The 19336-nt window shown below is 44.3% G+C and overlaps 1 protein-coding gene across 2 annotated transcripts in view; it reads left to right on the top strand.

The window, feature by feature from the left end:
• The window catches only part of CLK3 (CDC like kinase 3), a 398194-nt gene that overhangs the window by 75753 nt on the left and 303105 nt on the right, over positions 1 to 19336 (top strand). For both annotated transcript variants that reach the window (XM_053717366.1, XM_053717365.1), the window contains one exon: positions 7500 to 7645. In XM_053717366.1, the coding sequence (XP_053573341.1) occupies positions 7500 to 7645 (146 nt within the window). The remainder of the gene's footprint in view (positions 1 to 7499; positions 7646 to 19336) is intronic.

The following is a 19336-nucleotide window of genomic DNA, read 5'->3' as shown; positions in this document are numbered from 1 at the left end:
TTACGGGCAACGAACACAGCAACACCGGCTCCTTAGAGACACTGCAGTAAAATGTTCACTTAAAAAATTCTCATTGCAGAAAATTTAAAAAAGTTCTGCCTCTGGGCCCACATGCTTTGACAATATTGCTATATCTAAAAAGAGGAGTGAACAAGTGCGTATGCGCACGAAACGCATCTGCATGGGGATCAGCTCAACTACCTTATTGCCGTTTTCATTGCTGGCTCTCTTTGTCTGGATGACTCGTTGATGTTTGTCCATTTTATGGAATAAAATGTGACTTTTCATTTAAGTCCTGCCTGGAGCTCTTTTTCCTGTTCAATATTCTAACCCATATGTCGATTTGGGATTTCTTTGGATTGGGTGCTATCCATTTTTGTATCTCTATATGCTATCGCTGTTTGGGAGTGTGTCCAGCAGTTCCGCCCAGAGTAGCAGCCTATCCTCTGACCGCAACATTTGGGTGTGTCCCCGCCCACTCTCCATTGTGCCATATCCCTGGCCTTGCTCCGGATTCACAGGCGAGCGCTAATATAGGTGACTATGTAAATGTGTATATATATATATATATATATATATATATACTAATTTCTAAGTGCCATCCTTTAGGAAGCATATATTATATGTCAGCTGTTAAGCATGGAGCAGCAGCCCCTCCAAAATAAGCATATAGACCACAGCAGTAAAGTAGAGCAGGTTCCCAGGCAGACTGACACTGTGGTAACGTACATCAGACATCAGCGAGGTTGTACATGAACCTGTCCTCATGCACACCGATTACGGGCAAGGAACACAGCAACACCGGCTCCTTAGAGACACTGCAGAAAAATTTACACTTAAAAAATTCTCATTGCAGAAAATGAAACAAAGTTCTGCCTCTGGGCCCACATGCTTTGACAATTTTTCTATATCTAAAAAGAATAGGATATTTAGTATGACTGAGCCGTCCACCTATGAGGGTTCTCCGCCCCACGAGGTGCATTCCCTGCACTCATTTCTGATTACACAAGCAGTTCCCCAGGGCACTACTAATCCTCCCGACCAAGGGGCCCTTTTGGCCGACAGACTTCGCCGATCAGTTACAGACGGCGGTTTCTGCGGCCATTAATGCGATGCCTCGCCCTACTAAGCAGAAGGTACGGCACTGCTATCCGTCTCAGGGGTCTTTGACTCCGCTGGATATCTCAAATTATCCACTGAGGAGGTCAACTCTGACTTATCGGAGGATGTCGTTTCTGGGTCGGAATCTGCTACTTCTAGGCCTCCGTCCGCGGAGGAACCAGATTTTAAGTTTAAAATGGAGCACTTGCGCTTCCTGCTGACGGAGGTGCTTGCTACATTGGAGGTTTCCGGAACCAAAATTACTGGAGGAACCTTCGATCCCTAAACTTTTAGTATGTGTGTATATAAGTTTACAAGGACAGGGTAGTGCCTCAGGCCTTCTTGGTTCTCATCAAGATGGCTAATAATATTAGGAATGAATGGGAGAAACTTGGCTCGTCCTTTTCCCCTTCTTCTTTTAAGAAGCTATACCCCGTTCCAGACTCGCAGCTTGAGCTGTGGGGAACCGTCCCTAAGGTTGATGGTGTTCTCTCCACGCTCGCTAAGAGAATGACTATTCCGCTTGAGTATAGCTCTTCTTTCAAGGAACCCATGGATAAAAAGATGGAGTCCATGTTGCAGAAGATGTTCCAACTCACGGGGTTCGTTTTTCAACCGGTGGCGGCGTTCGCTGCGGTGGCAGGTGGGGTTTCCTACTTGTGTGACGCTCTGTCATTGATGGTCGAGGTGGAGACTTCCCTCAAAGAGATTCAAGAACGAATTAAGGCCTTAAGGGTAGCACATTCGTTCATTTGTGATGCTAACATGCAGATTATTCGCCTGAATGCTAAGACATCAGGCTTTTCTTTTTTAACCCGCAGGGCTTTATGGTTAAAGTCGTGGTCTGCTGACATGACTTCCAAGTCTTGCTTGCTTTCCCTCCCGTTCAAGGGAAAGGTTTTGTTTGGCCCGGGACTGGATTCCATCATATCTACGGTCACGGGTGGAAAGGGTACCTTCTTACCTCAGGATAAGACGACTAAACCTAAGGGGTCTACTTTTTGTCCCTTTTGTGCGGACAAGTCTCAGCGCCAGCAGCCTGCCGCAAAGTCTGAGCAGTCCAAGGGATATTGGAAGCCAGCTATCTCTTGGAACAAGTCCAAGCAGAACAAGAAGCCTGATGAGTCAGTTGGCATGAAGGGGCGGCCCCCGATCCGTCCTCGGATCTCTTTTTGTGGAGGCCTGGAGAAGAGACGTTATAGACCCTTTGGTTCCAGAGGTCATAGCCCAGGATTACAGGATAGGATTCAAGTCGTATCCGCCCAGAGACAGGTTGCTCCTGTCAAACATATCTTCAAGACCAGAGCAGAGAGATGCCTTCCTGGGGTGTGTGAGGGATCTCTCATCTCTCGGAGAAATCGTTCCAGTCCCTCTGCCAGAAAGAGGTCTGGGGTATTATTCAAACCTTTTCGTGGTCCCAAAAAAGGAAGGGCACGTTTTGTCCAATTCAGGACCTAAAGGCTCTAAACAAGTTCTTGTCAGTTCCATCGTTCAAAATGGAGACGATCAGGTCAGTTTTGCCCCTGCTTCAAGAGGGGCAATTTGTGACTATAGACCTGAAGGACGCTTACCTTCACGTTCCACTCCATAAGGATCACTTCAGGTTTCTAAGATTCACCTTTCTGGATCAGCACTTCCAGTTTGTAACCCTTCCGTTTGGTCATTTGACTGCCCCAAGAGTCTTTACAAAGGTTCTGGGAGGTCTACTCGCGGTAGCAAGAGCCAGAGGGATTGCTGTGGCACCTTATCTGGACAATATCCTGGTCCAGACTCCGTCCTACAGTCTTGTGGAGGATCACTCGAGGGCTCTTCTCCTTCGATCCCACGGGTGGAAGATAAACAAAGGAAAGAGTTCCTTGGTCCCCAGCAACAGGGTGGAATTCCTGGGTACGATAATAGATTCTTCAGTCATGAAGATTTTCTTGACGGATCAGAGACGTTGCAAGCTCGCGTCCAACTGTCTAGCTCTCCAGACATCCTCCAGGAAATTTGTAGCCAAGTGTATGGAGGTGATCATACTCGTGGTATCCAGCATAGATGTCATTCCATTCGCCAGGTTCCATCTCAGACCTCTTCAACTGTGCATGCTGAGATAATGGAACGACAATCATTCAGATCTGTCCCAACAGTTATCTCTGGACAAACCGGTGAGGGAGTCCCTATCTTGGTGGACCCGGCCGGGGCAGCTGTCACAGGGGACATCCTTCTTGAGACCATCCTTGGAGATTGTGACCACGGATGCAAGTCTATCAGGATGGGGAGCTTTTTGGCGAGCCAGAAAAGCACAGGGCAGATGGACTTGGGAAGAATCGAGTCTACCTATAAATATTCTGGAACTTCGAGCGTTTTTTTTTTTTAAATATAAATTTTTATTCAGTTTCAAAAATAAAGGTAACAGTTGGGGACACGCAGGACCCCTGCTTCAGTAGACACAAACAAATGGAGCGGACTTGCAGGTCCGGTGAACGTTATTGTCAAAACATTGATAAAGTACAAATAAAAACAGTAAACAAGGTACCTATGTCCCCAAGGGCAGACTAGGATATAAAAGTACAGAAACTAATATAGATCTGGCCACTGGGAGCTCACACTTCTGTAATACAATATTTTTTGGGAAAAGGGACCAAAAAAGGGGGGGGGAATGGGTAAAATGAGGGAATTGGAGGTGAAAATAGTTCACCTAGATGGAACCCTGATGTGGGCTCGAAATGTGGGGGGGGGGGGGAGAGGGGGAGCTAGCACACAAAAATTAAATTAGAGCTCCAAGAATCAATATAAGGAATATGTAAGGTAAACAAAAAGAGGCTCTCAGAACACAAAAAAAACTTTTGTACTTCAGGAGAGGAGTATATTCCAACGACCCATAGTATTATATCAAACTCTTGACAGACTATTAAAACAATCAGCAATACACATTGTACCTAGCACACATTATACCCAACACACTTTGTACCTAGCACACTTTGTACCTAGCACACTTTGTACTTAACACACAATGTACCCAGCGCATGCTGTACCTAGCTCTCGCTGTATCTAGCACACGCTGTACTGTAGACACGCTATATCCAGCACACACTGTGCCTAGCATACATTATACCTAGCACACATTGTACCTAGTACACACAATAGCTAGCACTCACTGTACCTAGCACACGCCGTACCCAGCACCCGCCTTGCTAGCACACACGGTACCTAGCACACATTAAACCTAGCACACATTGTACCTAGCACGCATTGTACTTAGCACACAAAGTAGCTAAAACAGATTGTACCTAGCACACAAAGTACACACAATAGCTAGCACTCACTGTACCTAGCACACGCCGTACCCAGCACCCGCCTTGCTAGCACACACGGTACCTAACACACATTGTACCTAGCATACAGTGTACCTAACACACATTATACTTAGCACACTCCGTACTTAAAATGATCTCTATCCAGTTATGGAGGATTCTGATGCTGAGACTGTGTTAATTTCAGATTCAGTTACAGAGGATTCTGATACTGAGACTATTTTGATTTCAGATTCTGTGTCCGGTGATGAATCCGGAGGGGCCTCGTTGACGCCTGTCAACCAGTTTTGTTCCGTATGCCATTTCAGAGCGCCTGGTTCCTCGGGCTCAGGGAATCAAGGGACTACTGAGCCATCAGCCTCTGCGGGTCCTGTCCTCCGAGAGGCGAGTTCCCTACCAAATCATACTTCTGCACATGCGGGTAACCCAATTTATGGTTCCTCCATGCGGGGTGGCGTGTTTCCCCCGGAGGTTGCAGCACGTTTTTGCTTCCACATAATGTTGGCAATTGTTTGTCTGCAGAGTCCAGACCTTTATTTGAGAATGTGCTTGTGCCCTTTTGTCCCGGGCCTTCCGCCTTAGGGAGGGCCTCTACAGTTACCCGCGGGGGTATCTGTCGCTGAGTGTTTTGCCCATGTCCTCTGGTGGTTAGCCGTGTGGCTTGAGCCTCAAGGGTGGTTGGTTCATACCCAGCTGCTGGTGCTGGATGTCCAATTTCTGGTGCGCCTTAGGGTTGCCGTCCCCTGGTCAGCTTGCCAGTGTTCTCGTGGATTCCCTGCTCTGCAGGCGAATGGGTTGGCTGTGCCTCTGCTTGGCAAGCTACTTGTAGTGGGGTCCTTTCTAGGACTTCTGTGTTGGGAATTTCTCTTCCCATTAGCTGTTGGCTTCGGGTCTTGAGGGCAGTTGTTGCCTTTCCGGCATCATCCCTTAGGGGATATTCTCTTCCCTATGGAGATAGAGTCCTTGCTTGGGGCTTCTCCTGGATGGGAGGCGAAAAGGTGGGATTGGTTCCCCCTGGTGTCGTGCTGGCTCCATGCAGACTTGTTGGGCTTTTATTTTAATAGATCCTTCAGTCTATGGCCTTGTCGTCTGTTTTCAGAGTCGGGTTGTACTTGTTCTCTGTGGGGATGGCTGTGCTATCCTTACGTTAGTTCCTGTACCTGTTTCGGGATTCTTTTGTTCCCCTGTTTTGAATCACTGAGACTAGGTTGGTCCAGCTGGCGGTGGGTCTGCAGGTCAGGATGGCCGAGCAGTTTATTGAGCTGCGTTCAGTCTGTCTCCTCTGGATGTGTGAGCTTTGTTGAGTCTATTCTGTTAGCTTAGTCTGCTAGAGTATAGATTTTCCTTTCAACTGGTTTCATTGATTTCAGAAGAGAGTTTACTATTCCTTCGGGTTCTGAGGGTATACTCTCCTTCTCCGGGGGCCTCAATTGAGGTTTTGTGTTCCACTTTTTAGGGACCTGTCTGTAGGTCCGGCGACTTAGGTTGCCTGGGGCGTGCCCTCTGTCTGGTGGTTGCTTTTGCGGTCTGTTTCTTACTTGACTGCTTCTTCTTCCTCGCAAGTATCCTCTGTGTCGTCCTGTTATGGACTCTCTGTTCTCAAACGTGAAGTTTTTCACCTGGGTGTATTACACACTTTTTCATGGTTGATTGCTTTGGTATTCTTGACACTGGGAGGACTTTGCCTCTTCAGTTGCAATCCGTGCTTGCAGGATGTAGGAGAGACGTCTGTTCTTTCTCTGTGCCCGGTCTTATCCCAGGTTTCGCTTGGTATAGGCGTGGCCTCCTTTCCCTGTTGGGCCCCTTTGGGTCTCTGTGAGCTGGGCTTACTCGTGGAGGTGTTCTTTTTTGTATTAGGGGACATATCGGTTTCCTTGGTTCTCCTTTGCCTTGTTCCCTTGGGGGTTTCCGGTGGTGTCTCCATTTGTTGAAATGAGCGTTTGAAGACTGTTTGTTGGGCTACGGTGTCTCCTGGAGGACTGTTGGCTCAGGCGAGTCCGTTTGCGGTCTCTAGTTTGGCTTCTGGACTAACTGCGAGTCAGTGTCATTGGGGCTTTTCCTCTTAAAATTTTCTCTGCTTCATACGAAGCAGGGTTTTTTATCGGGTAGAGGTTCAGGCTTGGTGCCTTCAGTATGGGCCGCCTATTGTACCCTCCCATCTGGGTATTGTTTCCCAAAAGTAATGAATGCAGCTGTGGACTCTTTCCATTTAAGAAAAACATAAATTACACTTACATGATCATTTCCTTTTCTTCTGATGGAAAGAGTCCATAGCTCCCCACCCGTAATTTTATGTGGGGCGTCCTTATTATTCTTCTGGCACCTTTCACCCTAATATTTCTTCTACTGTTCCTTGTTCCTCGGCAGAATGACTGGTGAATGAGGGGAGTGGGAGGAGTATTTAAGCCTTTGGCTGGGTTGTCTTCGCCTCCTCCTGGTGGCCAGGTTCTTATTTCCCACAAGTAAAGAATGCAGCTGTGGACTCTTTCCATCAGAAGAAAAGGAAATGATCAGGTAAGCATCATTTTATGTTTTTTGGTCCAATAGCCTTGGCAGCGCTTGCTGATTGGTGGCTACATTTAGACACCAATCAGCAAGTACTACCCAGGTGCTGAACCAAAGATTCCAAGAGAACAAAGAAAAATTGATAATAGGAGTAAATTAGAACGTTGCTTAAAATTGCATGCTTTATCTGAATCACGAAAGTTTAATTTTGACTAGACTATGCCTTTAATTTCTGCCAAGTGCCCAAGGACATAGCTAGCCTAAAGAACACTTTAATTTCTACTAAAAGCAAGGGGAAAACAGTTTTACTTCAAAGATGCTGATTAATAAGAGACCTTTATTTTCATTGTTTTATGTCAAAATCTTCCATTGTTCAGATTATAGTCTCCAGTCTGGTCACATTATGAGGTAACACATATATTCAATGGGCTTCTCATTATTTTATGTGCCTATTGTAACATTTTTCTCCAAACCAGTAAATTTATGAATTTTCTTTATCATTATGATTGTTTTTCTAATTGACAAATGTGTAAAGCTTTTTATACCTCAATGTGACATTTCAGATTGTAGCATATTTATTTTGTATATTTTATTTAGATGCCCAGAAGGAAAATAAATTGGTCCCCTGATGATAACTACAGGGCAGAGAAATGGAAGAGGAGGAGGAGAACTCCCAGCAGAGAACGAGAAGGACAGAGAAGAGTTAGAAATCGCTGGAGATCTCCTCACAGTCATCACTTAAGGTAATAAAGGAATTCTAGTATGCAAGAAGGTACTTTTTTATGTATTATTTATTAATGTAAAATGTAGCAGTGTGCATACAGTTTCAAAATGAATTGTCACCACTGCATGTCTTTCTTTCATGTAATTAGCAAGAGTCCATGAGCTAGTGACGAATGGGATATATATTCCTACCTGGAGGGGCAAAGTTTCCCAAACCTCAAAATGCCTATAAATACACCCCTCACCACACCCACAATTCAGTTTTACAAACTTTGCCTCCCATGGAGGTGGTGAAGTAAGTTTGTGCTAGATTCTACGTTGATATGCGCTTCGCAGCAGGCTGGAGCCCGGTTTTCCTCTGAGTGCAGTGAATGTCAGAGGGATGTGAAGAGAGTAATGCCTATTTGAATTCAATGGTCTTCCTCTAGGGGATCTATTTCATAGGTTCTCTGTTATCAGTCATAGAGATTTCTTCTCCTACCTCCCTTTTCAGATCGACGATATACTCTTATATACCATTACCTCTACTGATTCTCGTTTCAGTACTGGTTTGGCTATCTACTATATGTAGATGAGTGTCTTTGGGTAAGTAAGTCTTATTTTATTTATGACACTCTAAGCTATGGTTGGGCACTTTATATGTAAAGTTCTAAATATATGTGTTTAAACTTATATTTGCCATGATTCAGGATAATCAGTATTCCTTCATTCAGACTGTCAGTTTCATTTTTTGGGATAATGCATATGAATAAATATTTTTTCTTACCTTAAAATTTTTTTCAATTGACTTTTTTCCCTGCGGGCTGTTAGGCTCGCGGGGGCTGAAATGCTTCAATTTATTGCGTCATTCTTGGCGCGAACTTTTTTGGCGCAAAATTTTGTCATTCCGGCGCCCTAATTGACGCCGGAAGTTTATTCGTGGTTGCGTCATTTTTGACGTATATGTGTTTCAGACGTTCTTTTGCGCCAAAAAATGTGGGCGTCGTTTTTTTCGTCGTCAGAGGATGTGGCGTCATTCTTGGCGCCAAAAAATATGGGCGTTGTACTTGGCGCCAAAAAATGTGGGCGTCATACTTGGCGCCAAAAAATGTGGGCGTCATTCTTGTCTCCACCTTTTTCCACATTATTTAAGTCTCACTTTTTCATTGCTTCTGATTGCTAGTGGCTTGTTTATTTGGCATTTTTTCCCATTCCTGAAACTGTCATTTAAGGAATTTGATAATTTTGCTTTATATGTTGTTTTTTCTATTACATATTGCAAGATGTCTCAACCTGACCCTGGATCAGAATCTACTTCTGGAAAGATGCTGCCTGATGCTGGTTCTACCAAAGTTAAGTGCATTTGTTGTAAACTTTTGGTATCTGTTCCTCCGGCTGTACAGTGTTAGCTGTCATGATAAAACTTTCTAATGCAGATAGTGTTTCCATTAGTAATAATCCTTTACCCGTTGTTTTTCCTTCAACATCTATTGTTCAGGATGTCCCTGTTAATGTGAAAGAATTTGTTTCTAATTCTATTAAGAAGGCTCTGTCTGTTATTCCTCCTTCCAGCAAACGTTAAAAGGTCTTTTAAAACTTCTCATATTTCAGATGAATTTTTAAGTGACCGCCATCATTCTGACTTATCTGTTTCTGATGAGGATCTATCTGGTTCAGAAGATTCTGCCTCAGATATTGACACTGATAAATCTTCATATTTATTTAAAATGGAATTTATTCGTTCTTTACTTAAAGAAGTATTGATTGCATTAGATATGGAGGAGTCTAGTCCTCTTGATACTAAATGTACTAAGCGTTTAAATTCGGTTTTTAAACCTCATGTAGTTATTCCAGAAGTTTTTCCAGTTCCTGATGCTATTTCGGAAGTAATTTCTAGGGAATTGAATAGTCTGGGTACCTCATTTACTCCTTCTCCAAGGTTTAAGAAATTGTACCCTGTGCCATCTGATAGATTAGAGTTTTGGGATAAAATCCCTAAAGTTGATGGGGCTATTTCTACTCTTGCTAAACGTACTACTATTCCTACGGCGGATAGTACTTACTTTAAGGATCCTTTAGATAGGAAGCTTGAATCCTTTCTAAGGAGAGCTTATTTATGTTCAGGTAATCTTCTTAGACCTGCTATTTCTTTGGCTGATGTTGCTGCAGCTTCCACTTTTTGGTTGGAGGCTTTAGCGCAACAAGTGTCAGACCATAATGCTTATAGCATTGTTAAACTTCTTCAACATGCTAATAACTTTATTTGTGATGCCATTTTTGATATCATTTGAATTGATGTCAGGTATATGTCTTTAGCTATTTTAGCTAGAAGAGCTTTATGGCTTAAATCTTGGAATGCAGATATGACTTCTAAGTCAACTTTGCTTTCTCTTTCTTTCCAAGGTAATAAATTATTTGGTTCACAGTTGGATTCAATTATTTCAACTGTTACTGGGGGGAAAGGAACTTTCTCCAACATAGGTGTGTCCGGTCCACGGCGTCATCCTTACTTGTGGGATATTCTCTTCCCCAACAGGAAATGGCAAAGAGCCCAGCAAAGCTGGTCACATGATCCCTCCTAGGCTCCGCCTACCCCAGTCATTCTCTTTGCCGTTGTACAGGCAACATCTCCACGGAGATGGCTTAGAGTTTTTTAGTGTTTAACTGTAGTTTTTATTATTCAATCAAGAGTTTGTTATTTTAAAATAGTGCTGGTATGTACTATTTACTCTGAAACAGAAAAGAGATGAAGATTTCTGTTTGTATGAGGAAAATGATTTTAGCAACCGTTACTAAAATCCATGGCTGTTCCACACAGGACTGTTGAGAGGAATTAACTTCAGTTGGGGGAACAGTGAGCAGTCTTTTGCTGCTTGAGGTATGACACATTCTAACAAGACGATGTAATGCTGGAAGCTGTCATTTTCCCTATGGGATCCGGTAAGCCATTTTTATTCAGACAGTAAATAAGGGCTTCACAGGGGCTTATTAAGACTGTAGACATTTTCTGGGCTAAATCGATTCATATATTACACTTATTTAGCCTTGAGGAATCATTTAATCTGGGTATTTTTGTTAAATAATATCGGCAGGCACTGTTTTAGACACCTTATTCTCTAGGGGCTTTCCCTAATCATAGGCAGAGCCTCATTTTCGCGCCGGTATTGCGCACTTGTTTTTGAGAAGCATGACATGCAGTCGCATGTGTGAGGAGCTCTGATACATAGAAAAGACTTTCTGAAGGCTTCATTTGGTATCGTATTCCCCTTTGGGCTTGGTTGGGTCTCAGCAAAGCAGATACCAGGGACCGTAAAGGGGTTAAAGTTAAAAACGGCTCCGGTTCCGTTATTTTAAGGGTTCCAAATTTGGTGTGCAATACTTTTAAGGCTTTAAGACACTGTGGTGAAATTTTGGTGAATTTTGAACAATTCCTTCATACTTTTTCGCAATTGCAGTAATAAAGTGTGTTCAGTTTAAAATTTAAAGTGACAGTAACGGTTTTATTTTAAAACGTTTTTTGTACTTTGTTATCAAGTTTATGCCTGTTTAACATGTCTGAACTACCAGATAGACTGTGTTCTGAATGTGGGGAAGCCAAGGTTCCTTTTCATTTAAATAAATGTGATTTATGTGACACTGAAAATGATGCCCAAGATGATTCCTCAAGTGAGGGGAGTAAGCATGGTACTGCATCATTCCCTCCTTCGTCTACACGAGTCTTGCCCACTCAGGAGGCCCCTAGTACATCTACTATGCAACAATTAACGGCTGTAATGGATAATTCTATCAAAAACATTTTAGCCAAAATGCCCACTTATCAGCGTAAGCGCGACTGCTCTGTTTTAGATACTGAAGAGCATGAGGACGCTGATGATAATGGTTCTGAAATGCCCCTACACCAGTCTGAGGGGGCCAGGGAGGTTTTGTCTGAGGGAGAAATTTCAGATTCAGGGAAAATTTCTCAACAAGCTGAACCCGATGTGATTACATTTAAATTTAAGTTGGAACATCTCCGCGCTCTGCTTAAGGAGGTATTATCCACTCTGGATGATTGTGAGAATTTGATCATCCCAGAGAAACTATGTAAAATGGACAAGTTCCTAGAGGTCCCGGGGCTCCCAGAAGCTTTTCCTATACCCAAGCGGGTGGCGGACATTGTAAATAAAGAATGGGAAAGGCCCGGTATACCTTTCGTCCCTCCCCCCATATTTAAAAAATTGTTTCCTATGGTCGACCCTAGAAAGGACTTATGGCAGACTGTCCCCAAGGTCGAGGGAGCGGTTTCTACTTTAAACAAACGCACCACTATACCCATAGAAGATAGTTGTGCTTTCAAAGATCCTATGGATAAAAAATTAGAAGGTTTGCTTAAAAAGATGTTTGTTCAGCAAGGTTACCTTCTACAACCAATTTCATGCATTGTCCCTGTCACTACAGCCGCGTGTTTCTGGTTCGATGAGCTAGTAAAGGCGATCGATAGTGATTCTCCTCCTTATGAGGAGATTATGGACAGAATCCGTGCTCTCAAATTGGCTAATTCTTTCACCCTAGACGCCACTTTGCAATTGGCTAGGTTAGCGGCGAAGAATTCTGGGTTTGCTATTGTGGCGCGTAGAGCGCTTTGGTTGAAATCTTGGTCAGCGGATGCGTCTTCCAAGAACAAACTCCTTAACATTCCTTTCAAGGGGAAAACGCTGTTTGGCCCTGACTTGAAAGAGATTATCTCTGATATCACTGGGGGTAAGGGCCACGCCCTTCCTCAGGATAGGTCTTTCAAGGCCAAAAATAAACCTAATTTTCGTCCCTTTCGTAGAAACGGACCAGCCCCAAGTGCTACGTCCTCTAAGCAAGAGGGTAATACTTCTCAAGCCAAGCCAGCCTGGAGACCAATGCAAGGCTGGAACAAGGGAAAGCAGGCCAAGAAACCTGCCACTGCTACCAAGACAGCATGAAATGTTGGCCCCCGATCCGAGACCGGATCTGGTGGGGGGCAGACTCTCTCTCTTCGCTCAGGCTTGGGCAAGAGATGTTCTGGATCCTTGGGCACTAGAAATAGTCTCCCAAGGTTATCTTCTGGAATTCAAGGGGCTTCCCCCAAGGGGGAGGTTCCACAGGTCTCAATTGTCTTCAGACCACATAAAGAGACAGGCATTCTTACATTGTGTAGAAGACCTGTTAAAAATGGGAGTGATTCATCCTGTTCCATTAGGAGAACAAGGGATGGGGTTCTACTCCAATCTGTTCATAGTTCCCAAAAAAGAGGGAACGTTCAGACCAATCTTAGATCTCAAGATCTTAAACAAGTTTCTCAAGGTTCCATCGTTCAAAATGGAAACCATTCGAACAATTCTTCCTTCCATCCAGGAAGGTCAATTCATGACCACGGATGCGTATCTACATATTCCTATCCACAAGGAACATTATCGGTTCCTAAGGTTCGCATTCCTGGACGAGCATTACCAGTTCGTGGCGCTTCCTTTCGGATTAGCCACTGCTCCAAGGATTTTCACAAAGGTACTAGGGTCCCTTCTAGCGGTGCTAAGACCAAGGGGCATTGCAGTAGTACCTTACTTGGACGACATTCTGATTCAAGCGTCGTCCCTTCCTCAAGCAAAGGCTCACACGGACATAGTCCTGGCCTTTCTCTGATCTCACGGATGGAAAGTGAACGTGGAAAAGAGTTCTCTATCTCCGTCGACAAGGGTTCCCTTCTTGGGAACAATAATAGACTCCTTAGAAATGAGGATTTTTCTGACAGAGGCCAGAAAAACAAAACTTCTAAACTCTTGTCAAACACTTCATTCCGTTCCTCTTCCTTCCATAGCGCAGTGCATGGAAGTAATAGGTTTGATGGTAGCGGCAATGGACATAGTTCCTTTTGCGCGCATTCATCTAAGACCATTACAACTGTGCATGCTCAGTCAGTGGAATGGGGACTATACAGACTTGTCTCCGAAGATACAAGTAAATCAGAGGACCAGAGACTCACTCCGTTGGTGGCTGTCCCTGGACAACCTGTCACAAGGGATGACCTTCCGCAGACCAGAGTGGGTCATTGTCACGACCGACGCCAGTCTGATGGGCTGGGGCGCGGTCTGGGGATCCCTGAAAGCTCAGGGTCTTTGGTCTCGGGAAGAATCTCTTCTACCGATAAATATTCTGGAACTGAGAGCGATATTCAATGCTCTCAAGGCTTGGCCTCAGCTAGCAAAGGCCAAGTTCATACGGTTTCAATCAGACAACATGACGACTGTTGCGTACATCAACCATCAGGGGGGAACAAGGAGTTCCCTGGCGATGGAAGAAGTGACCAAAATCATTCAATGGGCGGAGACTCACTCCTGCCACCTGTCTGCAATCCACATCCCAGGAGTGGAAAATTGGGAAGCGGATTTTCTGAGTCGTCAGACATTACATCCGGGGGAGTGGGAACTCCATCCGGAAATCTTTGCCCAAATTACTCATCTGTGGGGCATTCCAGACATGGATCTGATGGCCTCTCGTCAGAACTTCAAGGTTCCTTGCTACGGGTCCAGATCCAGGGATCCCAAGGCGACTCTAGTAGATGCACTAGTAGCACCTTGGACCTTCAAACTAGCTTATGTATTCCCGCTGTTTCCTCTCATCCCCAGGCTGGTAGCCAGGATCAATCAGGAGAGGGCGTCGGTGATCTTGATAGCTCCTGCGTGGCCACGCAGGACTTGGTATGCAGATCTGGTGAATATGTCATCGGCTCCACCATGGAAGCTACCTTTGAGACGAGACCTTCTTGTTCAAGGTCCGTTCGAACACCCGAATCTGGTCTCACTCCAGCTGACTGCTTGGAGATTGAACGCTTGATCTTATCAAAACGAGGGTTCTCAGATTCTGTTATTGATACTCTTGTTCAGGCCAGAAAGCCTGTAACTAGAAAAATTTACCACAAAATATGGAAAAAATATATCTGTTGGTGTGAATCTAAAGGATTCCCTTGGGACAAGGTAAAGATTCCTAGGATTCTATCCTTTCTTCAAGAAGGATTGGAGAAAGGATTATCTGCAAGTTCCTTGAAGGGACATATTTCTGCCTTGTCTGTGTTACTTCACAAAAAGCTGGCAGCTGTGCCAGATGTTCAAGCCTTTGTTCAGGCTCTGGTTAGAATCAAGCCTGTTTACAAACCTTTGACTCCTCCTTGGAGTCTCAACTTAGTTCTTTCAGTTCTTCAGGGGGTTCCGTTTGAACCCTTACATTCCGTTGATATTAAGTTATTATCTTGGAAAGTTTTGTTTTTGGTTGCAATTTCTTCTGCTAGAAGAGTTTCAGAATTATCTGCTCTGCAGTGTTCTCCTCCTTATCTGGTGTTCATGCAGATAAGGTGGTTTTACGTACTAAACCTGGTTTTCTTCCAAAAGTTGTTTCTAACAAAAACATTAACCAGGAGATAGTCGTGCCTTCTTTGTGTCCGAAACCAGTTTCGAAGAAGGAACGTTTGTTGCACAATTTGGATGTTGTTCGCGCTCTAAAATTCTATTTAGATGCTACAAAGGATTTTAGACAAACATCTTCCTTGTTTGTTGTTTATTCTGGTAAAAGGAGAGGTCAAAAAGCAACTTCTACCTCTCTCTCTTTTTGGATTAAAAGCATCATCAGATTGGCTTACGAGACTGCCGGACGGCAGCCTCCTGAAAGAATCACAGCTCATTCCACTAGGGCTGTGGCTTCCACATGGGCCTTCAAGAACGAGGCTTCTGTTGATCAGATATGTAGGGCAGCGACTTGGTCTTCACTGCACACTTTTACCAAATTTTACAAGTTTGATACTTTTGCTTCTTCTGAGGCTATTTTTGGGAGAAAGGTTTTGCAAGCCGTGGTGCCTTCCATTTAGGTGACCTGATTTGCTCCCTCCCTTCATCCGTGTCCTAAAGCTTTGGTATTGGTTCCCACATGTAAGGATGACGCCGTGGACCGGACACACCTATGTTGGAGAAAACAGAATTTATGTTTACCTGATAAATTACTTTCTCCAACGGTGTGTCCGGTCCACGGCCCGCCCTGGTTTTTTAATCAGGTCTGATAATTTATTTTCTTTAACTACAGTCACCACGGTATCATATGGTTTCTCCTATGCAAATATTCCTCCTTAACGTCGGTCGAATGACTGGGGTAGGCGGAGCCTAGGAGGGATCATGTGACCAGCTTTGCTGGGCTCTTTGCCATTTCCTGTTGGGGAAGAGAATATCCCACAAGTAAGGATGACGCCGTGGACCGGACACACCGTTGGAGAAAGTAATTTATCAGGTAAACATAAATTCTGTTTTTTGTGCTTTGTTGACAAGTTTAAGCCTGTTTAACATGTCTGTACCATCAGATAAGCTATGTTCTATATGTATGAAAGCCAATGTGTCTCCCCATTTAAATTTATGTGATAATTGTGCCATAGTGTCCAAACAAAGTAAGGATAGTAATGCAACAGATAATGATATTGCCCAAGATGATTCCTCAAATGAGGGGAGTAAACATGATACTACATCATCCCCTACTGTGTCTACACCAGTTATGCCCACACAGGAGGCCCCTAGTACATCTAGTGCGCCAATACTTATTACCATGCAACAATTAACGGCTGTAATGGATAACTCCATAGCAAATCTTTTATCCAAAATGCCTACTTATCAGAGAAAGCGCGATTGCTCTGTTTTAAACACTGAAGAGCAAGAGGACGCTGATGATAACTGTTCTGACATACCCTCACACCAATCTCAAGGGGCCATGAGGGAGGTTTTGTCTGATGGAGAAATTTCAGATTCAGGAAAAATTTCTCATCAAGCTGAACCTGATGTTGTGACATTTAAATTTAAATTAGAACATCTCCGCGCACTGCTTAAGGAGGTGTTATCTACTCTGGATGATTGTGACAATTTGGTCATTCCAGAGAAATTATGTAAGATGGACAAGTTCCTAGAGGTTCCGGTGCCCCCCGACGCTTTTCCTATACCTAAGCGGGTGGCGGACATAGTAAATAAAGAGTGGGAAAGGCCCGGCATACCTTTTGTTCCCCCCCCTATATTTAAGAAATTATTTCCTATAGTCGACCCCAGAAAGGACTTATGGCAGACAGTCCCCAAGGTCGAGGGGGCGGTTTCTACTCTAAACAAACGCACTACTATTCCTATCGAAGATAGTTGTGCTTTCAAAGATCCTATGGATAAGAAATTAGAGGGTTTGCTTAAAAAGATTTTTGTACAGCAAGGTTACCTTCTACAACCAATTTCATGCATTGTTCCTGTCACTACGGCAGCGTGTTTCTGGTTCGAGGAACTAGAAAAATCGCTCAGTAAAGAATCTTCGTATGAGGAGGTTATGGACAGAGTTCAAGCACTTAAATTGGCTAACTCTTTTGTTTTAGATGCCGCTTTGCAATTAGCTAGATTAGCGGCGAAAAATTCAGGGTTTGCTGTCGTGGCGCGCAGAGTGCTTTGGCTAAAGTCTTGGTCAGCGGATGTGTCTTCCAAGACAAAATTGCTTAACATTCCTTTCAAAGGTAAAACATTATTTGGACCTGATTTGAAAGAGATTATTTCAGACATCACTGGGGGAAAGGGCCACGCCCTCCCACAGGATAGGTCTTTTAAGGCTAATAATAAGCCTAATTTTCGTCCCTTTCGCAGAAACGGACCAGTCTCTAATTCTGTATCCTCTAAGCAAGAGGGTAATACTTCACAACCCAAACCAGCCTGGAAACCAATGCAAGGCTGGAACAAGGGTAAGCAGGCCAAGAAGCCTACCACTGCTACCAAAACAGCATGAAGGGATAGCCCCCGATCCGGGACCGGATCTAGTGGGGGGCAGACTTTCTCTCTTTGCTCAGGCTTGGGCAAGAGATGTTCAGGATCCTTGGGCGCTAGAAATAGTTTCTCAAGGTTATCTCCTGGAATTCAAGGAACTACCCCCAAGGGGAAGGTTCCACAGGTCTCAATTATCTTCAAACCAAATAAAGAGACAGGCATTCTTACATTGTGTAGAAGACCTGTTAAAGATGGGAGTGATACATCCAGTTCCAATAAGAGAACAAGGAATGGGATTTTATTCCAATCTGTTCATATTTCCCAAAAAAGAGGGAACATTCAGACCAATTTTGGATCTAAAGATCCTAAACAAATTTCTCAGGGTACCATCGTTCAAAATGGAAACTATTCGAACGATCCTACCTACTATCCAGGAAAATCAATTTATGACTACCGTGGATTTAAAGGATGCGTACCTACATATTCCTATCCACAAGGAACATCATCAGTTCCTAAGGTTCGCTTTTCTGGACAAGCATTACCAGTTTATGGCACTTCCATTTGGATTAGCCACTGCTCCAAGGATTTTCACAAAGGTACTAGGGTCCCTTCTAGCGGTTCTAAGACCAAGGGGCATTGCAGTAGTACCTTACTTGGACGACATCCTGATTCAAGCGTCGTCCCTGTCAAAAGCAAAGGCTCATACGGACATCGTCCTAGCCTTTCTCAGATCTCACGGATGGAAGGTGAACAAAGAAAAAAGTTCTCTGTCCCCGTCAACAAGAGTTCCCTTCTTGGGAACAATAATAGATTCCTTAGAAATGAGGATTTTTCTGACAGAGGTCAGAAAATCAAAACTTCTAAGCTCTTGTCAAGTACTTCATTCTGTTCCTCGTCCTTCCATAGCGCAGTGCATGGAAGTAATAGGATAGATGGTTGCAACAATGGACATAGTTCCTTTTGCACGAATTCATCTAAGACCATTACAACTGTGCATGCTCAGACAGTGGAATGGGGATTATACAGACTTGTCTCCGACGATTCAAGTAGATCAAAAGACCAGAGATTCACTCCGTTGGTGGCTGACCCTGGACAATCTGTCCCAGGGAATGAGCTTCCGCAGACCAGAGTGGGTCATTGTCACGACCGATGCCAGCCTAGTGGGCTGGGGCGCGGTCTGGGAATCCCTGAAAGCTCAGGGTCTATGGTCTCGGGAAGAGTCTCTTCTCCCGATAAACATTCTGGAACTGAGAGCGATATTCAATGCTCTCAGAGCTTGGCCTCAACTAGCAAAGGCCAAATTCATAAGGTTTCAGTCAGACAACATGACGACCGTTGCATATATCAATCATCAGGGGGGAACAAGGACTTCCCTGGCGATGAAAGAAGTGACCAAGATAATTCAATGGGCGGAGGATCACTCCTGCCACTTGTCTGCGATCCACATCCCAGGAGAGGAAAATTGGGAAGCGGATTTTCTGAGTCGTCAGACATTCCATCCGGGGGAGTGGGAACTCCATCCGGAAATCTTTGCCCAAATAACTCAATTATGGGGCATTCCAGACATGGATCTGATGGCGTCTCGTCAGAACTTCAAGGTTCCTTGCTACGGGTCCAGATCCAGGGATCCCAAGGCGACCCTAGTAGATGCACTAGTAGCACCTTGGACCTTCAACCTAGCTTATGTATTCCCACCGTTTCCTCTCATCCCCAGGCTGGTAGCCAGGATCAATCAAGAGAGGGCCTCGGTGATCTTGATAGCTCCTGCGTGGCCACGCAGGACTTGGTATGCAGACCTGGTGAATATGTCATCGGCTCCACCATGGAAGCTACCTTTGAGACAGGACCTTCTTGTTCAGGGTCCATTCGAACATCCGAATCTGGTTTCCCTCCAACTGACGGCTTGGAGATTGAACGCTTGATTTTATCAAAGCGTGGGTTTTCAGATTCTGTAATAGATACTCTGAT

This window comes from Bombina bombina, chromosome 6 (genome assembly GCF_027579735.1).
Source record: "Bombina bombina isolate aBomBom1 chromosome 6, aBomBom1.pri, whole genome shotgun sequence".
NCBI classification, from domain to species: domain Eukaryota; kingdom Metazoa; phylum Chordata; class Amphibia; order Anura; family Bombinatoridae; genus Bombina; species Bombina bombina.
This window is presented reverse-complemented; position numbering and strand designations above follow the sequence as displayed.